At 39.8% G+C, this 22,595-nt stretch overlaps 1 protein-coding gene across 3 annotated transcripts in view; it reads left to right on the top strand.

Moving 5' to 3' along the window:
• CGNL1 (cingulin like 1) overlaps nucleotides 1-22,595 on the top strand; it is a 160,390-nt gene that overhangs the window by 15,735 nt on the left and 122,060 nt on the right. For 2 of the 3 annotated variants that reach the window (XM_073586981.1, XM_073586982.1), the window contains one exon: nucleotides 13,211-14,768. In XM_073586981.1, coding sequence (XP_073443082.1) covers nucleotides 13,230-14,768 — 1,539 coding nt within the window. In that variant the 5' untranslated portion in view covers nucleotides 13,211-13,229. The remainder of the gene's footprint in view (nucleotides 1-13,210; nucleotides 14,769-22,595) is intronic. The other variant, XM_073586984.1, reaches the window with a different exon arrangement.

The raw sequence follows: 22,595 nt of genomic DNA, 5'->3' as shown, positions 1-22,595 counted from the left end.
CAAATATCTTGGAGAGCTAACCACAGATCTTCCGTGAATGTAGGCTTGTGTAAATCCTTGTCCCTCCATGTAGTCCCAGACTGACTCAATGTTTGGGTCATATTATCACTTCTAGGACTCCTAGTTCTTCTTTGTGCTGAAGATCGTTTTCTTCAAGAAGCACATCCATGATAGTGTGTGTTTTTTTTTTTTTTTGTTTTTTTTTCTATACTAAATCTGTGTAGCGTATATAATCTTGTGTTTCTGTGTGTGATAATATTCTCGTCTTCTCCGGGATTCAGTGCCGTTCCACTCCACTTCTCAATGACATCACCGCTCATCAGAATCTTCGGGATAAACGCTACACTCTGCGTGACATGGAAGTGGGTTTAACAATGTAATCCTATGGAGTCCATTGGCTTACATTTTAAAACATACAGTGGCTCATGCATAGAGTGAGTCGGAGTCTGAAGAATGGTGACGTCACTCAGATGAATCCAGGGGAATGTTGGCATACACACACACAACACACACACACCTGTCATTGTAATCCTGTCTTCGCTGATAAGAAAGCTGCTGAAAACTCTTCCTGAAGGGACACACAACACTTTAAAAAAAAAAAAAAAAAACAGTGGCCACTGTGAAAATTGAAAGATTACTCATTTTCATTTTTTAATAAAGACTGTGATATGAAGAAGAAAACACATTGGCAATTTTTTTTGTTTTTAATAAAATACATGTGACGCGAAAAGCTTACTTTAGGTCATTTTTTGATGACCCATTCCCTTTAACATCTGGGTGGCGAAATAACAAAAAAAACTTGTACAGGTACTAATGTGAGTAAACACTTGGCATAATTTATTGCGTTTGCGCCTTTTTGTCTAGTTTTTGCTAATTTTTTTAACTTGTTTACAATTTGCCCAAAATTCTAAATTTAATGTGCTGCTTTTTTTCTATATATTCACCAATATTGGCATGGTATTTGCTTTTTGCTAAATTGATGAACCATCTTGAAGAAATTTTGACTCAAAGAACATCAACAAATACCACAAGACAATGAAAGAAAAGGACCCCCTTAACGACCTGGGGTATTTCCGTTTTTGCATTTCCATTTCATGCTCCCTAACTTTGTCATTCTTCCGTCAATATGGCCATGTGAGGACTTGTTTTTTTTGCGAGACGAGTTGCACTTTTGAACGGCACCATTGATTTTCACCATATCGTGTACTAGAAACCGGGAAAAAAAATCTAACTGCAGTGAAATTGCAAAAAAGTGCGATTATACTATATATTTTTTTTTTTTTTACCATATTCATTAACTGCTAAAACTGACCTGCAATTATGATTCTTCAGGTCAGGGTTCTTTTTTATTTAAGTGGTAAAAAAAAAAAATCCAAAGTGTTAGGCTGGAGTCACACTAACCTGCGCAAAATACTGTCAGTATTTTACATGCGTAATACGGATGACAGACCCCTAAACAGTGCTCCGTATGTCATCCGTAATCAAGGTGTGGTCGCGTATTTTGCGCATGTAAGCATCCGTATGTAATCCGTATGGCATCCGTATGGTGAGATTTTCTCGCAGGCTTGCAAAATGGACATATAATGGAGCCCTATGACAGTTTTAATAAAGAAATGAAAGAATAGATATAGACACATAGAATGCATATATATATGTGTATGTGTATATATGTGTGTGTGTGTGTGTGTGTGTGTGTGTGTGTGTGTGTGTATATATATATATATATATGTGTGTGTGTGTATATATATATGTATATATATGTGTGTGTGTGTGTGTGTGTGTGTGTATATATATATATATATATATATATATGTGTGTGTGTGTGTATATATATATATATATATATATATATATATATATATATATTATGTAATATGTATGTGTGTCTATATCTGTTCTTTCTTTCTTTTTTAAACCTGTCAGTGTGAGTTTACTGTATAGCGCACTGAATTGCCGGCTTTGCTAAAAGACACCTGGTGCGTATTTCTCGCAAGTCACACGTGTGGTCCGTGTGTAATGCGTATTTTTTGCGCACCCATAGACTTGCATTGGCGTACTACGGGCGTAGTACGCTGACAATCGCAGCATGCTGCGAGTGGCACGGAGCGTAGAATACAGATGAGAAATATACGGCTGGTGCGATTGACCCCATAGAGAATCATTTGTCCGTGTCTAATGCGTGCTTTTAGCGCCTCTCACTCTCCCGTATTCCTCGCCAGTGTGACTCCGGCCTTAAAAAGAAAAAAAATAAAATAAAAAAATAAGCACCATTTTCCGAGACTTGAAGCGTCTTTAACTTTTGGGGTCTGGGTTAGGGCTTTTTTTTTTGCGTCCCGAGCTGACGTTTTTATTGATGCCATTTTGGGATAGATATGATGTTTTGATCGCCGTTTATTGCAATGTTGCAGTGACCAAAAAAATGTAATTCTGTTGTTTTGATTTTTTTTTTTCTCGTTACGCCATTTAACGATCTGGTAAATTCTTTTTATTTATTTAGAGATCGGGCGATTCTGACTGCAGCAATAACAAATTTTTTTTTTTTTTTTTAATTTTGAATGGGCAAAAAGGTAGTGATTTGAACTTTTCATATTTTTTTCTAAATATTTAATTATTTTTTTTTTACTTCTGACATGCTTCAATAGTCTCCACGGGAGACTGGAAGCTGCGATCCTCTGATCGCCCTGTTCTGTGTAGCATAAATGTTCACTTGCTGAGCTGCTCATAGCGATCCGGCAATGACAACCACAGGGATCTGCTGCAGACCATGGGTTTTCATGCCAATCCATCGGCGACCTGCGGTCATGTGACACGGGCGTCGATGGGCGGAGTTTGTGACGCACTTCCAGCGCAACCATGTTAAATGCTGCTGTCTGAGTTTGACAGTGGCATTTAACATGTTAACAGCTGTGGATGGATCACAATTCCACCCATGAACCTTAGGGGCACATAACAGCTGATCAGATCAGCTGTCATGTGCCGGAATAGGTGTGGGCTCCGGCAAAAAGGGGAAGGCACTCTATGATGGATATATCTGTCATTGGACGTTAAGGGGTTAAAAAAAATGAAGATTTGTTCCTTCAGCTAAACAGCTTTTTGCACTATGTTAGTGGCCTGGAAGTCTTGCCATCTGTGACATACGCTATTTTTCACAGATTTATTGCGTATGATTGAATGGTGGAACATGCAGTCCTATGTAAATCAGCCAGATGCCATTATTGTTATGAATACATTTGTATGAATATTTCCTGAGTCACCTACTTGGCATGTACCGTATGTGTTACCTACCAGTTTACCTTGAGTTACTTATATAATTGGCTTGGTTTATATACTAATGACGGTAAATATTTTAGCTGTAAGTCGGCTATAATCACACATAGGGGGTTGATTCTTCACCTTCCTGGCAAGGCATCAGTCATTGTTTTCTCTTATTGCAGTTTATTAATTATTGTCTTTCTGTCTTGTAGTCATTCAGGATGGTATTTGTATGCTTTGGTTGTCTGTCCCGTGATTTACAAGTCATTCTCACATCACTCATACATGAGGATCTGTATCACTTGTGTGGGTGAAGAAACAAGTGTCCACAGTTTAGATCTGATGTGCTTTCATTTTGCTACATTAATGAAGGACTGTTCGCCTCTTGCCGCTTTATACCGTCACCCATTTTTCTGCATTAAAAATGATTGCCAGGTCAAGTTATGCAAAGTATGTGACCTTATTGTGTCTAACGCAGGAACAAAGGGACAGAAGGTTTAAACCTTGGAGAAAAGCATAAATGGTGAACAAGAGGAAGCCACTGAGTCGCTGGGTGAAGTCACTTGGACCGCACACACATTACTTGTTTCAGGGATCCTGACCCGTTAGTTTCTCATATTGGACGGTTCTGCTATGTCCATGTTAACCCCATGTCTGCCGCTGAAAATCTAGATTGGATCGAAGCCTCTGATTAGTATCATTAGTATGATGGAAAATAACTTTTTATTGCTGAACCTCTGTGGTTTGCTGCAGAATTCTGATGTTTTTGAAATGTTGGCTGCATTGGAAAAGTTTTCAGCGTATTGTCAAACATTAAAGGGAATTTCCAGGCCTGCGACAAAAGTCTGCAGTCACTGCCAAATCGTGACGGTGCGCGATGTATTCAGGTAAATACTGTGCGATGCGCCCGCTGTCACAATTCCCTGGTGTTTCCAGTGCAAGTGGCTGGTCACCTGACCTATTGTCTGCTTTTCATATTGGTGCTTATGTGCCAACTAGACTAATTCGACTTCTCTTAACTAATGAATTGACTAGACACTTCTAGTCTGCCTGTGACAAGTATGCAAATCGTAGACGTGCAGGCACGTGACCACTCGCTTGCATGTCGTGACGGCGGGCGATTCAGCAGTTGCACAGTGACTGCTCGCTTATCTCCAAAGCCTCGACAATCCCTTTAAGCTGTTGGAAGCTGGCACAAACTGAATTTCTTTTGATCACTATGTCAAGATGTCTAAAGTCAAATTCCTGTGCTATATAAAATTTGAACCAAAACATTAGCATTAATAAAGTTTTTGTAACTGGGTATCAAGTTTGTTCTCTGGATATCAACATAGATGGACAAATTATCACATTCCTGCTGGAAATCCCACAAAACAGTAGCACCTTGCATACTAACAATGGCGCTATACCACCCCCCAACTACTTCCCGACTGTCAAAAAACCTTATGCAGAAGCTGGGTTTAATTGAAAATAGGTAAAATTAGTATAATGTTCTGTACATTTCACTGTCGATGTCAAATGAATATGCTAAACCATGAACCTGGTGGGAGCATGGTCGAACATGCCATAAGTACGTGGTCTTTCTATGTCCTCTGACTTATATATGCTAGATATCTTCTGTTGTATTCGCCATTGATAGCCATTTAGACTTTTATGTGTGATCCATTGATTGACCTTGATGGGTAAATCAGCCATAACTTAAAGGTCATCTGTGGATCTGAAGGAAATGCTGTGCACATTAACATTTTGATAAAGGAGTTTCACTCAACTTTTATTGACATTGTAAGAAATAATATAAACCTCATCACCGCAGCTGCAGGCTTGTTAGGCATTGGTTTATTTACAGGAACAGAATTAGAATCCTTTAAGAGGAATCTGTCACCAGGTTTTTGGTCCCTCATCTGAGAACAGCATGGTGTAGGGACGGAGACCTTGATTCTAGTAATGTGTCACTTAATAGGCTGTGTTGTTGTGTCAATGCAATCCGCGTTTAATCAGCATGAGATTACTACTACAGGACGAAGTCTCTGGTACCTAGTAGTCCCCTACTCTTTGTAACCACTCCTCCGCTACTGATTGGCGGTTTTATGTGAATCAGTGGTGTGTGCGGGATTATACAGAGCTCTGCATTCAGAGAATTGCTAAATATGCAGGGGAGAAAACTGTGATTGCATAAAAAATGACAGTGTGCAGACCAGTAAGTGACACATCGCTGGAATCAGATTTTCAGCCCCTATATCATGCTGCTCTCAGATTGCATAGCAAACACCAGCTGACAGATTCCTTTTAAACCCTTAACCCCTTTCTGACATCTGACATACTATCCCATCCATGGGACCCGGGCCCCTATGCCCACATGGGATAGTACGTCATAGCGATCAGCGGCGCTCACTTGATGAGCGCTGCTGATCGCGGCCGGGTGTCAGCTGATTATCACAGCTGACACCGACACGTTAACCCCTGGCACACTGCGATCAAACACGATCGCAGTGTACCGGGGGTTTAGGGAAGCATCGGCAGGGAGGGGGCTCCCTCCGTGCTTCACTGAGACCCCCGCAGCAGCGCAATGTGCAGCACTGCTGCGGGGGCCTCCTTCCCTGCAGGTCCCCGGATCCAAAATGGCGGCGGGGGCCTGCAGGGATGTGGCTTCTTCATGCCTGCAAAGCGGCGGCATGAGGAAGCCTGCAGCACTGCCTGTGACAGATCAGCGATCTGTCACATAACAGTTATGTCTCCCTGGGACATTGTAATAAGTTAAAAAAAAAAAAAAAAGTGTAAAAATATAAAAAATCGCTAAATTAAAAAAAAAAATTCCCAAATAAATTCATTTTTTGGAAATAAAAAACAAAACAATAAAAGTACACACATTTAGTATCGCCGCGTCCGTAATGACCCGCCCTATAAAACTGTCCCATTAGTTAACCCCTTAAGGGTATGTGCACATGCTGTGGATTCTGCTGCGGATCCGCAGCGGTTTTGGCCCTGCGGGTCCGCAGCAGATTCTGCTGCATTGTACAGTACCTTTATTTCCTATGGAAATAAAAAAACGCAGTGCATATGCTGCGGATTTTTCCTCGCGTATTTGCTGCGGGTTACAGTCCGCAGCATGTCAATTCTTTGTGCAGATTCCGCTGCGGTTTCCTACCTTCACCATTGTGAGGTGAGAAACCGCAGGGCAAAACAGCAGGCTAATCCGCAGGTCTTTTGACCTGCAGATTTACCTGAGGATTTTACAACATCCGCAGGGAGAAATCCGGAGCACTAAAAACTACGTTGGCACATAGCCTTAGCGAACTCCTTAAAAAATAAAAATAAAGCATTTTTTGCTTTGTTTTTTATCATACCGCCGAACAAAAAGTGCAATAACGCTCGATCAAAAAGACAGATATAAATAGCCATGGTGCCGCTGAAAACGTCATCTTGTCCCGCAGAAAACGAGCCGCCATACAGCGTCATCAGTGAAAAAATAAAAAAGTTACAGCTCGCAGAATAAAGCGATGCAAAAATATTTTTTATATAAAATTGTTTTTATTGAAAAAATAAAATAAAAGCGCCTAAACATAAAAAAAGACATAAATGAGGTATCGCTGTAACCGTACTGACCCGAAGAATAAAACCGCTTTATCAATTTTACCGCACGCGGAACAGTGTAAACGCACCCCCCCCAAAAGAAATTCATGAAACGCTGGTTTTTGTTCATTCTGCGTCCCAAAAATCGGAATAAAAAGCGATCAAAAGATGTCACGTGCCCGAAAATGGTACCAATAAAAACGTCAACTCATCCCGCAAAAAATAAGACCTCACATGACTCAGTGAGTCAAAATATGGAAAAATTATAGCTCTCAATATGTGGTGATGCAAAAACTATTTTTACAATAAAAAGCGTCTTTTAGCGTGTGAGAGCTGTCAAACATAAAAACCCGCCATAAATAGTAAATCAAACCCCCCGTTATCACCCACTTAGTTAGGGAAAAATAATAAAATTAAAAAAATGTATTTATTTCCATTTTCCCGTTAGGGTTAGGGCTGAGATTAGTATTAGGGGTGTGTTGGGGTTAGGGTTGTAGTTAGAATTGGGGGGTTTCCACTGAACAGGCAAATTGGGGGCTCTCCAAATGCAACATGGTGTCTGATCTCAATTCCAGCCAATTCTGCGTTGAAAAAGTCAAACGGTGCTCCTTCCCTTCCAAGCTCTGCCATGCGCCCAAACAGTGTTTTACCCCCACATATGGGGTATCAGCCTACTCAGGACAAATTGCAAAACAACTTTTGGGGTCCAATTTCTTCTGTTACCCTTAGGAAAATAAAAAATTGGGGGCAAAAACATGATTTTTGTAGAAAAAAACATGATTTTTTTTATTTTCACATCCGGGCATTATAAACTTCTTCTGTGAAGCCCTTGGGGGTTCAAAGTGCTCACCACACATCTAGATAAGATCCTTAAGGGGTCTAGTTTCCAAAATGGGGTCACTTGTGGGGAGTTTCAACAGTTTAGGTACATCAGGGGCTCTCCAAAAGCAACATGACACCCACAGACCATTCCATCAAAGTCCCATACAGTAGTTTTCACCCACATATGGGGTATCGGCATACTCCGGACAAATTGGACAACAACTTCTGGGGTCCAATTTCTCCTGTAACCCTTGGGAAAATAAAAAAATTGGGGACTAAAAGATCATGTTTGTGGAAAAAATGATTTTTTTATTTTCACGCCCGGGCGTTCTAAATTTCTGTGAAGCCCTGCTCAGCGTACTCAGGACAAATTGCACAATAAGTTTTGCAGTCCAATTTCTCCTGTTACCCTTGGTAAAATAAAAAAAAAAATTGGACCTGAAGTAATTTTTTTGTGAAAAAAAGTTAAATGTTCATTTTTTTTAAACATTCAAAAAATTCCTGTGACACACCTGAATGGTTAATAAACTTCTTGAATGTACTTTTGAGCACCTTAAGGGGTGCAGTTTTTAGAATGGTGTCACTTTTGGGTATTTTCTATCATATAGACCCCTCAAAGTGACTTCAAATGTGATGTGGTCCGTAAAAATAAAATGGTGTTGCAAAAATGAGAAATCGCTGGTCAACTTTTAACCCTTATAACTTCCTAACAAAAAAAAATTTTTGTTCCAAAATTGTGCTGATGTAAAGTAAACATATGTGACATGTTACTTATTAATTTTTTTGTGTGCCGTATCTCTGTGATTTAAGGGCATAAAAATTAAAAGTTGGAAAATTGCGAAATTTTCAAAATTTAAGCCAAATTTCCGTTTTTTTTCACAAATAAACGCAAGTTATTTGAATGAAATTTTACCACTAACATGAAGTACAATATGTCATGAGAAAACAATGTCAGAATCACCGAGACCCATGGAAGCGTTTCAGAGTTATTACCTCATAAAGGGACAATGGTCAGAATTGTAAAAATTGGCCCGGTCATGAACGTGCAAATCACCCTTGGGGATTAAGGGTTTAAGGATGCAGCCAATTTTTATTTTTGCATTTTCTTTTATTCTCCATTTTCTTCCAAGAGCCAGAACTTTATTTTGCTGTTGACGTTGCCATCTGAGGGCTTGTATTTTTGTGGGAGATGTAGTTTTGAAGGAGACCATGTACTTTGCCATACGATGTATTTGAACATGGTTAAAATAGTTAAAAATTCCACCATAGTTTTGTTTTTATGGCATTTACTGTGTGGTAAAATATGACTTGCCAAAATGTCTCTCCACGTCAGTACGATTCCAGTGATATGAAACCTGCAGTTTTAAAAAAATTCTAAGTTTGGTAGGGAGAAATTGATTTTGTTGCTATTTTCCAAGACCCATAACTTTTTTTTTTTTTTTTAATTATTTTCCTGTCAATTGAGCTATATGAGGACTTTTTTTTTGTATGTGACAGGCTGTAGTCTTTAATTGTAATTTTGGGGTCCTTTCGACATGTAATGTTGCATTTTTGGGGGGAGGAGTATCAACCAAAATATGGCAATTGGACGACTATTACAGTGTGGGGTAAATAATTTTACATTTTCACAGTCCCCATAGGGGATTTGCTTGCAGTCGGTTGATCAATAAGGATATCTGCACACGGAGTATTTGGCGGAGTCTTTCGTAGCTAGTCCACTTGAAAAGACACCTGAAAAATCGCAAAAAAAAAGTTGACTCTTCCTATTCATTCTTTTTAATAAAACCACTTTTTTGTTCATATGTCCATTCTTTTGAGCATTTTTCTTCCACTCTACTCCAGGTTTTGAAAAAAAAAAATGATTGGGAGAAAAGTAAGTTGATGTCAGTTCTTTTGAAGTGACTCCTGATAGAAAATGCGTAGGGAAAGAAACTGTGTAAAAACATTTGAAAAACTCTTCAGAGATGCTGAAGGAAGAAAAAAGCTCCCCAAGGGAGGAGAAGTTCCTGGAGAGGTTTCCATTAGAAAACTCGTTTTTACCACCTCAAAAAAACAACACGTGTACATAGACAAATCACAGTCTCCTATGAAGCCCATAGCGTTACAGAGACGGCAGGGTCGGGTTTACAAATTTCTTTGCCCTAGGCCAAAGTATATAATTCTCCAATTCCTCCCTCCACCTCAAAAGTTGATTAGAAATGTATTACTTTGAAAAGTTTTCACACCCACTTAAATGAATATCACCATTATGCGTCTCGTTAGTTTGAAGTTTCCTGAGAATCGAATGCTTTTCATCACGCTCGTATACTTTCTTTTCTGAAATATTGAGCTTTTTCCCCATATAAATCAAACTGTTCTATCAACAACTTTACTGGTGATTAGAGAACGTTGGCAACTTCCAAAACATCAATTTCCATGTTTTGCTCATATTTGTTCTCTTGTGTAATCTGAGAAGCCCCATTCCCCAAAACTGTGGTATAAACGCTGTATCAAGTCTCCGCAGCTTGAGGAGTATACAAACTAAATCAGAATATTGTCAAAAAGTTCATTTATTTTTACTTTTGGGTTTTCATTGGCTGTAAGCCATAATGCTCAACATTAACAGAAATAAACACTTGAAATAGATCACTCTGTGTAATTACTCTATATAATGAGTTTCACTTTTTGTATTGAAGAACTGAAATAAATGAACTTTTACTAATTTAGTGAGATTCACTTGTATCTCTAGCTTCTGAATTTCCTAATTTTTTGGTTTTCTTTTGAGGTATTGTAGAGTGGCATTTACACCAATTAGTGGTGGTCTCAGTATCCGGACCCCACATATCATCAGCACGTAGTAGCCACTATAACATATTAAAATTCGCAACATGCCATTTACGGTATCCACTGGTGGTATAATTATGGGCCATGTATGGCACTTGTCCTAGTAGTACTGCCATTCTAAACTACTGTAATATTTTAGCAGATCTCTTGCATATATACTGAATATATGAACAGCTGTACATATCTAATCGCACAATGTTAAAAAACTACTATGTGTTAATGGCGTTCATTGCTGCAGAGATTACAGGGGCTGTTCTCCCACTGACAGAATGGAAGGGAGCTGATAAATTGATGTGTATGCATGAATGGTACTTGGCAACAGGAAATATTTGCTGAATTATCAACTTTTCTGGAGGAAGTGCTATCCACGATCTACTCCCTTACTGCAGTGGAAAGCTGCTTGCCAAGAGTAAACCACGATTTGACTCCCAAATAATTCATAGATGATTGTGGACACACCTACACATTCTATCCTATATAGCATTTACACGACAATCTGCAGCTGGTTTCTAGAATGGCGAGTTCTGCAAACCGGTTAGGTCAATGATTTTCTATGTGACACTGGTATGTGTGTGTGGAGTCTGCCATGTGCATATTTCAGTCTTAGATTGACTCCAGGCTTGAAGGTGAACGAGGAATTCACTTCTGTGTTGTAGAAGAAGTAAGGCTCTGGGCACAACAATTTTACTTCATTTTTCAAAGTCCGGCATACTGAGGAATATTGGAGGATATATCAGAACTGGGGCACAAAAAAGAATAGCTTTTGGCAACCAGTCAAATTTTAGATCTCATTCCGTGCACTTTTTAAAAATTAAAGAATATCCGTGATTGTTTATCACTGATACATTTTCCACTTATCCCTTGCACTAATTTTGATGCATATTTCTCACCTGAGCAGGCTACATTTAAGAGCAGGATGTAACTGCAATCCCCCCACCCTTCCCCTGAAGAAGCATACGTGAAACGCGTGTAAGGAATGAGAGGTGGGCACAGTGATTTTTCCAGTGTGCCTAAACACTGAACATATGTACTGCTGTAATTCACTACATGGACAACTTATGATACAGTGCGTGGCCACTGCTTGAGCTAGGACGTGACGTTGCGACACCTGCTCTTCTATTGCAGGACAACCTGTGGCCTTACTTTAGAAAGCTTACTCCAGTCTTTTAAAGCGGTTGTCCACTACTAGGACAACCCCTTCTTAATTTAAATGTTTGGGGCTGATAAAATAAAAAATTCCATACTCATCTCCCAGGTCGGCGCCGTTCCAGTGGTGCCAGCACTAGGGGTCCCAGAGCTCCAATGCTGTTGTTCTGACACTGGACCCTGGCTTCACTGTCCCTGCCTTCGGACATTTTGAACATAAAAAAGTAGTCTGAAATCAGCTGCAGCCCAGACTTCTCCTTCATGTTCAAGATGTCCAAAGACGGGGACAATGATGCCAGGGCACCGGGCGCCAAATCTCATGCAGCCGCTCGAGAGCCTCGGGACCGCGAATGCCAACACCACGGGAGGCGAGTATAGGCCTTTTTTTTTTTTTTTATTTTATTGGCCCCAAACATTTAGATCAAGAGGTTGTCCTAGTAGTGGACAACCACTTTAAGATGTGCCTAATTCATTAAGAAACGTGCTCTTCTTAATAAATCGAGCGTCTCTGACTCCACCATGCCCCCTCGTAAACACTGGCGTGAAAAACTCTGGTCTTAATGAATTGGGGCCTAAAAGTAAACTTAAGTGATGTCATGTAATTTGGAGCCACTTTTTGTTTTTTTAATCATTTGTGAATAAAGCCTTACTCTTGGCCCTCCCTGTAATTTTAAGAATTCATTAAAATTAAGCATTAATACACCTATCAAAGGGGAGTGTATGTACATTCTGTAGGGAGTGTCTGTAGTATCACTGATTTAGTGAAAAGATATTGTGAGAACACAGGAGATCTGTTTAATTGTGAAGAAGGCTGAGGAGGGTTGTGGGATCCTGCTTTGCATATTGGGATTCCAAAATCCAAAAATTTGGACTTGAGTTTTAATAGGAAGGTGGGTCTTTTTAAGGGGGGGCATTAGGGACACTTTTCAGCATTTCTGGTCATTGGTGTTATTTAGTGGAATGATCAGTCTATTCCTGCCCACTGTTAAATAAAAAGAGGGGCCACAGACTGATGGTAGGAGAGGAATAAAAGACCAATGGAACAACTCACAAGTTCTAGGAAAAGTTCCTCCAGAAATGGTATAGCCTAGATAAGGGGTGGGCAATTAATTTTCTGGATGGGCCACATGAGACCATAACTGTAGTGGAGGGCTGAACCAAAAATTCTACTCAATATTAATATTAACATATTGATTATAATTAAATCCCATTCCCATGGTGCTTCTTTTTAACACTGCGCAAACTTGCCCGCGGTGCAGGTTTACGAGCTCCAGCATGTAAATTTCTGTAGCGGAGACGCTTGTCTCAGCTAGTGATTTTGACCAATTGAATATCATGACATGCGGTAAATCTGCATGTACTAACAAACAAGTGCGATAATTAGAACACAGCGTTTTGGATGAAGCAAAAATACGCTGCATCCAATGCGCTACTATTCCTGATCGTGGAGACGTACGGTAACTAACAGTGGATCAGTGGGGCTGTTGAGTCAGACTCCCACTGATCTGTTATTGATTACCTATCATTTTTATAGTAGTTCAAATCTCCTTAAAAAATAGTAACCCCAACAATTAATGATTTTATTTTTCTTTTAAAGGTGGTAACAACGCACAAGAATGGATTCCCATTTTGATGCTAAATATCGTCCACAAGATTCTGGTGTTCTAAACCAGCATAAAGAAGACAATAGAAGAAAAGTAAGAAATTCCAAAAATGTAACAGAAGGTTCCTATGGAGTAAGCATTAGAGTCCAAGGAATTGATGGCCATCCATTTATTGTTCTAAATAATAAAGAAGGACATGCATCACACAATGTGTCTATGCCTGAAACAGATTATCTTAGTCAAAGCAGATCCATACTGAATTCTAAGAACAGTCAAAATTCCATAAAGAACGTTAATGAGGATTTCCCAGAAAATCCATACAAACCAGTTATTACGTCAAATAAAAGGAACTACGGACGTTCTGGAAATAGCACTTCGGAACTTAAGGATGGACCCCTAAAAGCAAACCTGCTAAATTTTCAAAGGCATCCTGAGCTTTTAAGACCATATGATCCAAATGAACATTCATTGAACATGGACAATGATAAGAATTCTACAACTACAATAACCTTATCTCCAACAGAAAAGGAAAACAAGAACAATTATATGCCTTTTATGTCTCTACTTAAAGATTCAGCTGTAAAAAATATATCAGCAAACATGGAAGATGGTAAAGACATGTCTTCCAACCAAGAAAACCACAGAAAATCTCCAATCGAGAATGCAAGTAATTTAAGTAGTACTAGTGATATTTGTACTTCCGAGTCTTTTACTTCCAGTAATGGATCACCATATAGTACAAATTCTACAACCATTACTGAATCAAGAAAGACAAGACCTGATGTTCTCCAATTCAGAAGACAAGATTCTGCCGGTCCGATTCTTGAGGGATCTCGATCACGTAGGTCTTCATGTTCCTCAGCGACTGCAAACTCTTTTAATTCTTTTCAAAAAATCTGGATTGAAGAGCAAGAAGATGCCATATATGCTGATAATGTTAACCGGCATGAAAACCGGAGATATATTCCTTTTATACCTGGAACAGGTCGTGATATTGACACTGGGTGTATTCCTGGAGTTGATGAGTTAATTGAAAAATTTGATTCAAATATTCCTGTTCAAAGAAGAGGCAGATCAGCCAAGCGGAATAGGATTAATCCAGAGGACAGAAAAAGGGCAAGAAGTGTTGATAGCGCCTTACCTTTTGGACTTCAAGGCAATACAACTTACCTAAATGAGTTCAGTAAAAATTTGGGAAAATCAAATGAACACTTATTGAGACCATCACAGATTTGTCAACAGAAATCACACACACAAAATTATAAACTGCCTTTCAAAAGGCAAATCACCGCTGGAAGCCTTGCCAGCCAAAATGCACCATCTGAAAGTGTCCATAGGCAAAGCTACAGTTCTCTACCATGTCGAAAAGACTCTACAAATAACAGAGTAATCTCCTTGGATCAAACTGATTCAGCCTCACTACCAAGACAAAGTAGAAGTAATGGAGATATTATGACATCCACTCTAAAGTTACAGAACAGAATTGCTGTCCTGTCAGATGAGGAAAAAAGCAGAAAGGTGAATACACACAATTCAGGTCAAAGTGCACAGGTTAGTGCTAATATTTGCATTTAATGGATAATGTATTTAGGGTATTTGCAATTTTGCTTAAAAAAATGTATGTGAAAGGAAAAGCCAGCATGATTATGCTTCAGAAATTGACTCCAGATAGTGCAGTCAGCATTATTTTATTTTTCCTGAGAGGCGCCGACTTTCAGTCAAGCAGGCACGTTGGCGTGACCACACTCATTGCCCAGTAGCGAGCCATGTCTGTAAACACGCCCCAGCACTTGGATTGACAGGCTGCTAGTCAGTGCAGAGCTAGCTGTCAGTAAAAGTGCCAAGGCGTGCTTGCAGCCACCAGTTACAGTGCTGTGAGCGATGACTAGGCACGCTTTTATGACTGAAATCTGGTGGGTGCTGGTAGGAATAAAGGTAATTTTCTTCCGGCTGCTGCACTTTAAGTACACTGGATGGGCACCTTCATAACGTTATTATCCTAAAGGTTAACTCTATATCTGTAGTTTAATAGCGTTATCCAACCTGACAGATTCCCTTTAACTTTAAAAAGTATCTCCACCAAAAATGCATCATTTCTGTGTTAAGTCCAGTTTTGGAAAAAACTTAATGGCCGCTACAATCGAGCTCTAAAATCTGGAAGCCAGTACCTGCAATCTTGGTCCTTTTTGAAGCTAATAAAGTTCTGTCACTGGGGAGGTGGAAGCCTAGCCTTTAGGTCAATTGACATTGTATCTCTCACCTACGTTTAAAGTAATTAAAATAGAGTTCCCCTGATTTTTACTGCTGTTCCCTCATTTCATCTATTGATTGTGTAGTTTTTTTTTTTTGTCAGTGTAGACCAACTATTTTAGACATCATGGAAAGACTCTTACTTTCGCTGTACTTTCTAAAGCACCCAGCTAGCCCTTTCCCATCTCTGTAGTTGCCGTGGGGACTCTTGCTCCTCCATCATGCTCCCGCAAGGTACTGGTCTAGGTCAAAGCTACATACACACAGCTGCCAATACTTTCTGTTATATGTAGTACCCTGCAATGTTCTTTCTTAACAGAGCCTGATTTTAGAGCATCACAAAGCATTCTGTGACAGCCAGTATGTGCTTTCTGTATTTTGTGTGGAATAGTCTGTGATTGTTTTTGCAGAGAGAACATGGAGCTTGATTCTGCTGGTGAAAGGATGCATTTGGAATCGGGACCTTAGCGTGATGGTGGGTCTCCCACGATTACCTTCAGGAGAGGGTGTTTCATTAGAGACCATTTAGTGTATAATTACTATAAAAAACTAACGCCTGTAGGTACGTGGTTGGACAGAAAAACCTGTGGCCCTTTTAGATGTTCGGACTGCTACACATGTAAATGGATGAGACCAAGTAAATCTTTTTCGAGCTCATCCATGGGAAAAACTTTCTATGAAAGGGATTTCGTTAATTGCAAAGCTGCGGGTCTTGTCTACATGGCTAATGTACCTGCCCCCTGGATTACCTAAGGAAGACCAAAAGGGAGATCAGGAGGAGAGTGAGCAAACATCTCGGAGCTATAGGAAATGATTGTGGCGCCCCTATAGCGATACATATGAATATGTTATGCCATGGTGAGAAAGGCGAGATCTCCCTTTGTATAATAGGGATGGTGAAACCCAGTGCCACAGGGGGTGACCATGATAAGAGTATACTTAAAAGGGAAAGTGAATGGATATTCAGGATGGACTCATTAACCCCTAGAGGACTAAATGAGCAGATATCATGCTTGATTTTTGTGCATACAACCTCATTAAGGACAGTCATTTATGGATGAATCACTGTCCAATAATTACCTTACCTTATTAACCTGTAAATGGGGTTCAGATATTATTGTGGTTTTTCAAAATATTTACAGCATATTTCTAATATTAGGTTAGCGTGGAAGTGATTTACCCATGGTGATCTATTACCATGGTCGCTGATTCATATTGTCAGATATAAAGAGGTGCCTCTTTTCCCACTGCCATATTTCATGTCTTTCAGATCATCCACTGTCTTCACCATAGGTGTTATAGCCATGTATAAATATACCAGCTATAATTTTTGGATATGTGGTGTATCATGTATTTGAATGTGTTCCAAGGTGAAGCGCTAGTATCCAGATGCAAACAGTTACCAAACACAGACTTCCTGACAGGTGCAACTGTGCGCCACTGATCCTGTGCGCTCCATCATGAAAGCCATCCTTATGGACATGCGCAGTGCAATGTAGCATACGCACTTCCTGAAATGCATGTTTGTGTGCTGATGCGTTCTGCCCTGGAGAGCATGGGACCTTGTGCATGAACATGCGCAGTATAATTCTCTTGATTTATTTCGGACATGCAAAGTGCGGCAAGAGGGTGCTCTAGTTTCAAGAATACGGCGCAGGCGTTTTATAGATGGAGAGACTGTTTTCGTTTCATTATCTAGGATGTTTCCCCTTCCCAACAGGAACAAATGTGGTGTTTGGGGAGTGGTTTTAACGAGTCAGACATTTAAACAGGGACACATGATATACATTAAGGCACAGAAATACTGAACATCATGATTTAACATCAATTTATCAGGCCTCCTGATGAGCCGCATGGTGAAGTGCGTTGAGGCAATTATATGGAGACATACTTTATCTGGATAAGTACTACCACTTACATTATATATAATGTGTTGTCAGTTATTTTTCTGGTGCAATTAGGTAGGCACATCTGGCCTTGCTGGTTCAGTTATCTGTGATATAGTTGCTGATTTTGGCACTATAAGGACAGCTGCCGAGGAGCGGGGGCGCCACTATCATCTGTCGAAGGTGCAACCTCTGCTGCCAGGTAGAGTTTAGTACATTAGGGTAAGGTAGTATTTTTTTTGTCATAACTCATAAGAAGTATCTTTTTTTTCATAAAAATATCTTCATTAGACATATCTGGATATATACCACACCCCTTTGGTTGTTTGAAAACAATGTTGGGTGTGAATAGAAGGGTTTTTTTTAATCCCCTTTACACATTTATTATCTATTGTCATATCTGATGTGATTATATTGGTGCAAGTGGAATAGGGCACATCCTGGCATAGCGAGGGCGCCACTTCGCTTTCATAGGGTGCCAACCTCTGCTGTTAGGCAGAGCATATATCTTAGGCAACCAAATAGGGTGAGTTTGTTTATTCCAGTATTATCTAATCCTATTTATATTTATTGGTGTGTACTATATGTATGCTGTTAGTCTGACTTTTTGCCATTTTTTAACAATAGACGGTCTGTATATGTTAGCCCAATATTTTGAGACCTCTTCCCTCTATTCCAATTATTTCAAATTTAGTGCCCCTTCGCCACCAAATGTGCAAGAAGCAAACACAATAACCAGGCTGATCTAGTTTAGTGTATATACTCGTGTAAAAGCCGAGATTTTCAGCTCATTTTTTGGGGCTGAAAGTCCCTCTCTCGGCTTATATGTGAGTAATATACCGGGGGGGTTGGTGGGGGAGGGGGAGCGGGGGTGTCAGAGATCATACTTGCCCCTCCTAGCGCAGTCATGAATATGCGCATAACTTTGTTGAGCGGTACCACGTGACCGCTGAAGGAAGGAAGGGAGAGACCGTGGGAGAAGCGGGGCTGCAGAGACCGTGCCAGGAGGGGGTAATTATATGCAGTATTCTCCTGTCCCCGGTCCATCGCTGCTCGCCGCTGTCTGCCGGGTCCTCTGTCAGTGACGTTCAGGCAGCAGAGGGCGCGATGACATGGTTAGTGCGCACCGCGTCCTTTATCTGAACGTCACTGACCGAGGACCCGGCAGACAGCGGCGAGCAGCGATGGACCTGGGGACAGGTGAAAATCTCCGGTGCTGGGGGCCTGAGCCAACGGTGACACCAGCACCTGGCCCCCAGTGACGAGAGGTGAGTATGTAAATTTTTTTTTGTTTATTTAGAGCAGCTGCAGCATGTGGGGCATAATCTATGGAGCATGTTATGGGGGCATAATCTATGGAGCATCTTATGGGGCATAATCTATGGAGCATTTTATGAGGCCATAACGTTTATGGAGCAGCATACTGGGCATATCTATGGAGCATCTTATGGGGCCATTATTAACCTTTGTGCAACATTATATGTGGTGTATTTTGTATGGAGCATCTAATGGGGCCATCATGAATTGTGTGGAGCATTATATGGGGCTCCTGGTTCAGTATGGATATTCAAAAACATTTAACCTACTGATGTCTCGATTAATTTTACTTTTATTGGTATCTATTTTAATTTTTGAAATTGACCAGTAGCTGCTGCATTTCCACTCTAGGCTTATACGCGAGTCAATAAGTTTTCCCAGTTTTTTGTGGCAAAATTAGGGGGGAGGTCGGCTTATACACGAGTATATGCGGTATTTTACCTTTTGATTTATCTGTACAGATATACTAATGTGATCTGTCATCTATAAGATTCAAAATGGCTGTCTATTAATATAACTGAAAAATAAAAAAAATCTATTCGAAACCTACATTTTCTCCTTCTGAATCAAATAAGCCATTATTTTTTTTTTTTTCTTTTTAATTTGGCACTTGGATTTTTACAGAGAGCCACTATCCTAGCCTGAAGTACATAAGGAAAGTGTTTATGGCTTGGTGGGAGAGAACAAAATGCTAGGATGGCTCCTTTCCAGCAGTTGAAGCCACCTAACAGGCAATAACATGAGCTTCATAGTGCCCTTTCACAATGAACTTTGATAAACTTGGCTGTTATAGAAATCTTGAGCTACTGCAGTGACCCCAATCATTTTAATAAAGGCCTTGTCAATCTCATTAATCACTTTGTTGTAGCCAGTGTACCCAATGACAACTACTAGAGGGCAATATGCCAGCTAAGCAGAATAAGAGCTTTTCTGGCTACTTTCTTTAGAAGTGGGATAAATATTTGGGATTGTCGTTTGATGCTGTAATATTACTTTAGTTAGTAATGTTGTTTGTACAGCATTCATTGCAATCGGAAAACTTAATTTTCATACAAATGTTCTAACAGCACCATATTTAGGTTTTAGATTGCTGATCCACGTCAATTTTTATCAGGTAATTTTTTTTTTTTATTAAACATTTTCAAAAACTGAAAAAAAACAGGTAATTACATACAGGGTAGTTCCCAAATAGTGTATTACATAAACACAATAGAACCCCACAAAAATCCCTCCCATCTTACCCCCCACCCTCACCCGACAAAAAAAAAAACTCTTCAGGCAGCACGGTGGCTCAGTGGTTAGCCACTGTGTCCTGGTTTCGTATCCCACCAAGGACAACATCAGCAAGGGGTTTGTATGTTCTCTCCGTGTTTCCTCCCGGTACTCCGGTTTCCTCCCACACTCCAAAGACATACTGATAGGGAATTTAGATTGTGAGCCCCATCAGGGACAGTGGTGAAAATGTGTGCAAAGCGCTGCGGAATATGTTAGCGCTATATAAAAATAAAGATTATTATTATTCTCTCTCGATGCATTTGGTCTCTCACAGCCAGAGTTTTCCAGTTATATCCTCCTCAACGCTCTCATCCATGTTAATCTAGAAGGAGCCAACCCGCACGCCAATTTTTAAAATATGAAGGTAGTATTCATATTTTTATTTATTTATTTATTTTTTTTTAAGAAAAAAGCTATATTTTGGGTAGTAAATACAATCTGTATGTTCTTAATCCTTAGTTATTTACAAGATCTGTCCTTGCAGTCATTTAATGGAAACCTACGTTGTTCCAATGAATGAAAACAAGACCATGTGATTGTAACGTAGGTGAACAGTCCCTTACCAGAGAAAATTCTGGTAAGGACTCATTCATACATCAGTTTTTGGGGATTTTTTTTTCCAACAAGAAGAACAGACTTCAACAGAATTTCATCAGTGATTTTCAGCAGAGCATCGTGAGATTTTCAGAAGAAAACATTTCAACATCTCCTGTCAGTCATTGAGAAATGGCATCTGAGTGCTAATTTTTTTTTTTTTTTTTTTATATGGACCCATAGACGTTCATTGCTGAGGTTTGATCTGACACTTGGATCAATATCGGAATTGTCTGCGTGATTGTGCGCGAATCACTTAGTCCACTAAAAATCACTGTCATGTGAACAGCCTCAAAGACGATTACAGGTATGAGATCTGTCTTTGAAAAACTGACATGTGAATGAACCCAAAGGGTATGTGCACACGTTGCGGATTAGCCTGCGGATTTTTCTGCAGAGAATCCGCATCTCTTGGCAGAAAACGCATGTCGTTTTCCTGCGGATTCCTTGCGGTTTTCCAGTGGATTTGATGCGGATTCTGGTGCATTTGGCTGTGCGGATTTGTTCAAAACTTTGTCCCTTGTGCTTTGAGAGAGAGAGATATGTTCCAGAATGGAAACCGCAGCTGCGGGTCCGCAAAAACAATTGACATGCTGCGGAAAATAAAACGGAGCAAACCTGCGCTTTCTGCAGCATGTGCACAGCGGATTTGGTTTTCTATAGGTTTACATGGTACTGTAAACTGCATGGAAAACTGCTGCAGATCCGCAGGGCCAAATCCATTGCGGATCCGCAGCAAAATCCGCAACTTGTGCACAGACCCTGACAGTTTTCAGCCGTGTACCTATCTGATCAGATGACAGAAGCAGATTTTTCTCCTGTGGTAGTAAACAAATCAATTTTCCATTAAGTGCCTGCAAACCAAGATCTTGTCAACAAATTGAGGCACAATACTATAAAGAATGTATACGGTAACTTTTTAATAAATTGTATTTACTTTGTATTATAAAATCTTCTAAATTAATATTTTCCTAAGGGTAGTTGTAAATCATCAGCTGTCAGACCAAGTAGCCAGCCAGTCTAGAAATTTCTCACAAGGACTACGCCCGTCCTTATGCAATATACCGATCGATCTACTTCTACTAGCCAAAGTGGAGAGCCACTACCAAGCGGCAGTCCTTGCTCTGGTGGACCCAACAAACTGTGTTACCTGGATTGTCATTCTTACACCGTCCCCTGGAAAACTAATTTGTTTGCTGGGAAGGACGGGAGGATGTTTTGAAGCTGGAAATGTGGTGGCTTCAATTTAAAAATTGTTTTACTTTAAGGTAAAAACACCTTTTTACTACTTGGGCAATTTATTACTAATGTCTAGGGAATTTCTTTGTGGCTGACTTCTGAAGAGGTCTAAATGACCCCTAAAGTCACCTGGAGAACGGAGTGCAGAAATGTTTTGGTTTGAAACATTCTTTAAACCTGTCACACCAGTATGACATCAATACTGACACAGGAGCAAATTCCACGTCGTGTAAACCCATTAAATGAGTGACCAATATCTGTCAGTGTGTTAGAGAGGATATCCTTTTACAGCTTCAAAAGTGTCTCAGGTAATGACTATGTCATATGTTACCAAGACAGTTCTTTAGAACTCTTTTATTTTAGGTGCTCAAAAATAAATGGGAGTGGAACCTGAAGGCAAGATGCAAATAAAGGGCAAAGTATAGTTTTGCCACATTGATAATTTTGCCCACTTATGGAAATAATGCAGAAGAAAAATAAATAACGAAATCCAAGACATCCTCTGCTGTGGTGATCTTGGGCCACACTTATTATTCAGTTCATTTAGTTTTTTCTTTTCCTTTTCATTTAGATTAAAAGTGCACAAGTTAAAAGTTCCATGTAAAATTGTGCAAAATTTCAGTAAAAAATTGTGACATTTTTCTTCTCACTCTAAAACAAAGATAATGGATAAAAAGTAATTGTAGCCAGGATGTACTGGTAGATTCTCTTATTAGAGGCACAACAGTAAAGGTAAAATGGTACACTCACCCATAGCAGGAACAAAGACCATCCAGTCTGTTAATACAAAGTGCACAAGGCATGTGCCATTTAACAA

The sequence above is a fragment of the Dendrobates tinctorius genome, unplaced genomic scaffold (genome assembly GCF_039654945.1).
Source record: "Dendrobates tinctorius isolate UK_male_01 unplaced genomic scaffold, ASM3965494v1 ptg000097l, whole genome shotgun sequence".
Taxonomy (NCBI): Eukaryota; Metazoa; Chordata; class Amphibia; order Anura; family Dendrobatidae; genus Dendrobates; species Dendrobates tinctorius.
This window is presented reverse-complemented; position numbering and strand designations above follow the sequence as displayed.